The sequence below is a fragment of the Nicotiana attenuata genome, unplaced genomic scaffold (genome assembly GCF_001879085.1).
Source record: "Nicotiana attenuata strain UT unplaced genomic scaffold, NIATTr2, whole genome shotgun sequence".
Lineage (NCBI taxonomy): Eukaryota > Viridiplantae > Streptophyta > Magnoliopsida > Solanales > Solanaceae > Nicotiana > Nicotiana attenuata.
Genome location: NW_017671404.1, coordinates 52,640 through 56,875, shown reverse-complemented (window position 1 = coordinate 56,875; position 4,236 = coordinate 52,640). Strand labels below are relative to the sequence as shown.

General features: G+C 39.0%; 1 protein-coding gene across 1 annotated transcript; it reads right to left on the bottom strand.

Annotated features, from left to right (window-relative positions):
* Window positions 1–635: 635 nt before the first annotated feature.
* On the bottom strand, window positions 636–1,539 carry LOC109208081 (uncharacterized mitochondrial protein AtMg00240-like). The gene is made up of 2 exons (XM_019371105.1): window positions 1,391–1,539; window positions 636–936 (listed from the first exon to the last, which is right to left on the bottom strand). Exons 1-2 carry the CDS (start codon window positions 1,537–1,539, stop codon window positions 636–638), a joined length of 450 nt encoding a protein of 149 aa, XP_019226650.1.
* Window positions 1,540–4,236: the final 2,697 nt, after the last annotated feature.

Here is a 4,236-nt window from a genome sequence, read left to right as displayed (position 1 = left end):
ATCTCCTCGAATATGGGATTTGGTAGCCTCTAGAAGATAGAGTTCGTAGAGAGAGAAATGAGAGCTTGTCTCTGACTTTATGAAAATGAAACTCTAAGTATAGTATTGAGTACTGTTTAGTTGTATACAAGTGTAAAGCTAAGATACAGCTGGAAAGAAAATAAACATCTACTAACTAATCAACCTCCACTAACAAATCTGCTAACATACTATACTAACTAACACTAACTAATGGTGTGCTGACTCAGCTCAATTACGATATAATTATAGTCTTAATACCCCCCCCCCCACCCCCTCAAGTTGGATGTGAGGAGATCACACCCAACTTGCCAAGAACAGAACAATGCTTGATCCGAGCGAGAGTTTTAGTGTGGACATCTGCAAGCTACTCTCCAGTGCCAATGTGATGCAAATAGATGAGGCCTTCCTGAAGCTTTGTGCGTACAAAATGACAGACTACTTCAATGTGTTTGGTTCTTTCATGTTCAGAACAAAGAGGCTGTCACAATGTACAGGTATTGGCAAACAAACTGGCACAGTGAGTTCTTCAAGTAGCCTGGATAGCCAGACTAGTTCACTAACAACCTTTTCTTAGGGCTCTGTATTCTACTTCTGCTGAGGAGAGAGATGTTTTCCTATTTCTTGGACTTCCAACTAACAAGGCTGCCACCCAAGAATACAAGATAACCAGATATTGATCTTCTAGAATCGGGGTAGGCTGCCAAATCAGAATCACAATAAGCAGTAGCTGAGAGATCATCTACATTGCTGAAATATAGACCTAGAGTAGGATCCTTCTTCGGGTATCTCAGCATGTGATAGGCTGCATGCAAGTGAGGCTCCCTAGGATCTTGTATAAATTGACTGAGATGTTGAACCCCATATGTTATGTCTAGCCTAGTATTAGTAAGGAAGTTCAGCTTTCCAACTAACTTCCTATAGAAAGTAGGATCAGACAATGGAGCCCCCTCTTAACTTTCAATTTTACTGTAGGATCAAGGGGAGAAGTCAAGCTTGGAGAATATAGGCACTCATACTCCTTTAGCAAGTCTAGGACAAATTTTCTTTGTGAAATGATAATGCCATCTGTTTTGTAAAGGATTTCCAATCCTAGGAAGTAATGTAACTTCCCCGGATTATTAATTTTGAACATGTCATATACAAAAGCCTTAAGCTGGTTGATCTCTTCTGAGTCAACCCCTGTGAGCAACACATCATCAACATACACTGCTACAAAGACAATAGAGGAACCTTGCCTCATGTGGAACAAGGAATAGTCATGCATGGAATGTGTGATCCTCTTGAGTATAGGAATTCAATCAACTTATCATACCAATGTCTACTGGCCTGCTTCTATCCACAGAAGGACTTGTTTAGCTTGCAAAATTACCCTGGTGAGTGCACTTCAAGGCCTGGAGGAGCCTGCATATACACCTCCTCATGCAAATCTCCATGGAGGAATGCATTATTCACATCCAGTTGTGAGATTTCCCATTTTTTCTTTGCTGCAATGGCAATGAGAGACCTGGCAGTGGTCATCTTGACTACTGGAGAGAAAGTCTATGTGTAGTCTATACCAGCATGCTAAGTGTATCCCTTTATAACTAGTCTTGCTTTGTACCTTTTTATGCTGCCATCTGCTTTATATTTTACTTTATATACCCATCAACATCCAATAGCCCATTTTCCTTTAGGTAAGGGGACTAGATCCCATGTATTATTAGCATACAAGGCCTCAAATTCCTGTGTCATGGCACTTTATCAAGCATGATACAGGGTTGCTTCTTCATATGAAGTTGGTTCTCTACCATGGCAGATGTTTTTTACAACATACTGGCTATCAGGATGCAGGGTATCAGAAGTAATGTGGTTGTTATGAGAAAATATAGCACGTGGAGAAAAATTAGTATTAGACTTTAAGTTTGGTATAGTGCAAACATAATCATTCAGATGGGAGGGGAGTTTGTTCTCCCTGTGAGATCTTTTGTGTCCTAGTGGTTCTTCTACTGAAGGCTGAGGTGATATTGTGGGTTGAAGGTGTTCAATAGGGACATGTGTCTCATGTGAAGAGGGTGTAGGTGAGGAAGAAAGATGTGGTATCAGAGAATGGAAGGTTTATGTTTTCATTAGTATTGTGAGGCATACAAACATCAATATGATTAAGTGAGTTATCAATGGGTGGTACATCATGAAAAGCAGGTGGTATGTTGTCTGCAACAGAACTGAAAGTAAAAGGAAAGACAGACTCAGAAAGAAACATCTCTAGAGATATGTAAATGCTTAGTGACCAGACTTAGTACATTATATCCTACAAACACATGTGGAGTAGTCCTTGGCTCAAGTTTGTCCAATTGGGCTTCTTCCCATGCAATAGTTCAAAAGGACATTTGTTCTTTAGAGGAGTAGTTGGAAGTCTGCTAATGAGAAAAGTTGTTATAAGTACACATTTTCCCCAATATTTTAATGGTAGTTTGGATTGAAAGAGTAGTGCCCTGACCACTTCAAGAAGATATTTATGTTTTCTCTCCATCACTCCATTTTATTGTGGTGTATAGGGGCATATTTTCTGGTGGTTTATTCCTTTTGATTGGAAGAAGGGAGCTGCTTCATTGCTAGTAAACTCTAGGCCATTATCAGACCTTACACATTTAATAGTGGTTTGGATTTGGTTTTCTACCATACTTACAAATGCCTTTATGACTTGTAGGGCATTACTTTTGCAACTCAATAGATAGGTCCAAGTGGACCTACTATAGTCATCTACTAGGGTAAGGAAGTATTTGAAGTAATTATGTGAGACCACATGGTAAGGACCCCACATTTCTACATGAAGTATTTAAAAAAATTTAGTGGTGTTAATTGTTCTTTGAGGAAAGGGAAGCCTAGACTGCCTGGTCATAGGGCAAATGGTACACATGAAAGGTTGTTTGGCAGAAATGGTTGCAAGTATAGTAGAAATGCCTCTCATTTTACTGAAGGGCAAATGACCAAGTCTTAAATACCACAATAGATCTACATTATCACTAAGAGATGGGCAAGAAGACAAACCAGAAACACCGTCTTCATTGCTGCAATTGGAATTATTTACAATAGGGAATGGATTGTGGGAATGAGATAGACAGTGTATAGTATTCATATTATCAGCATGAACTGATAAATAAGGGAGATTACATGTTTATTCAGGTGTAAGACTACCTTTCTTTAGATACTTAGAACAGAGGAAGTACAGTCCATCACACATCTTACCAATCTCCAGTGGATTCTTCAATGAAGAGGCCTGCAATAGACAGGAAGTGTTAGAAAAGGATGCAATGCATTTGATATGTATTACTAAGGAGCTGATATACACTAGATTGAATTTGAAGGATGGAACAAACAAGACTTTGTACAGAACAGTTTTAGGTGTTAGGGGCATATCTCCAATTTCAGTTACTTTAACTTTCTAACCATTTTGAAGTTTAACTAACAAAGGTTATGGTAAGCTTATAATATTTTGTAAGTGAGTTTTGTTAAAAGTCATATGGTGTGATGCCCTAAAATCTAATATCCATAAGTCAACTTTTGCATTAAAACATCTGCATGATGGATTATAGAAGCTCCACTGGACATATTTGCACTGCATGAGTTTTCTCCAGTACTGCCAATCTGAAAATGCTATAGCAGGCTCACAATTTGTCCATACTGCTCCTTTGAAAGACTCGTGCTTTGATTTTCTCCTTGGTGTTCCACCTCCTCTCCTCCATCTATGTTTGAAACTACATTTGCCATGGTGTTCATCTATATGTTGAACCTTGTATTGTTGTTGTATCCTTGAGAACTTTGTTTGTACTGTTGTGACCCTTGATTAAAACCCTGGGAGTATCCATGTAGTTTATAGCACTTGTCTTTCGTGAGACCTGGTTGTTTGTAATGGTCTCAAAAAGGTCGGGGTCTGTTCTTTGTAATCTAATTTCCAGTTGAGTAATTTGTCTTGAAGGTTCTCCTCCTAGATTAGCATTCAATGCAGTGGAATCAACAGTTAGCTGATTTCTCGGCCTGAATTCCCTCTGCTTTTCCTCCTGTATCAGCAGAGCAAATGCATGTGCAATGGATGTCAAAGGATTCATCGTGAGTATTCTTTTTCGAACAACTATATAGACTTCATTGAGTCCCATTAGAAATTATGTCAATCTTCTATTTTGTTCTGCCTTATGCATGCTTGCCTTTGCCCCACAGGTACACACACAACTACAGTCA

What these genes read in the sequence shown, in the direction of transcription:
- LOC109208081 (XM_019371105.1), bottom strand. Translation starts at nt 1,539, where the DNA reads ATGACCACTGCCAGGTCTCTCATTGCCATTGCAGCAAAGAAAAAATGG. An exon ending in CTTGAAGTGCACTCACCAGG is followed by an intron (nt 937 to 1,390) that starts GTAATTTTGCAA and finishes TACTTTCTATAG; the next exon opens with GAAGTTAGTTGGAAAGCTGA.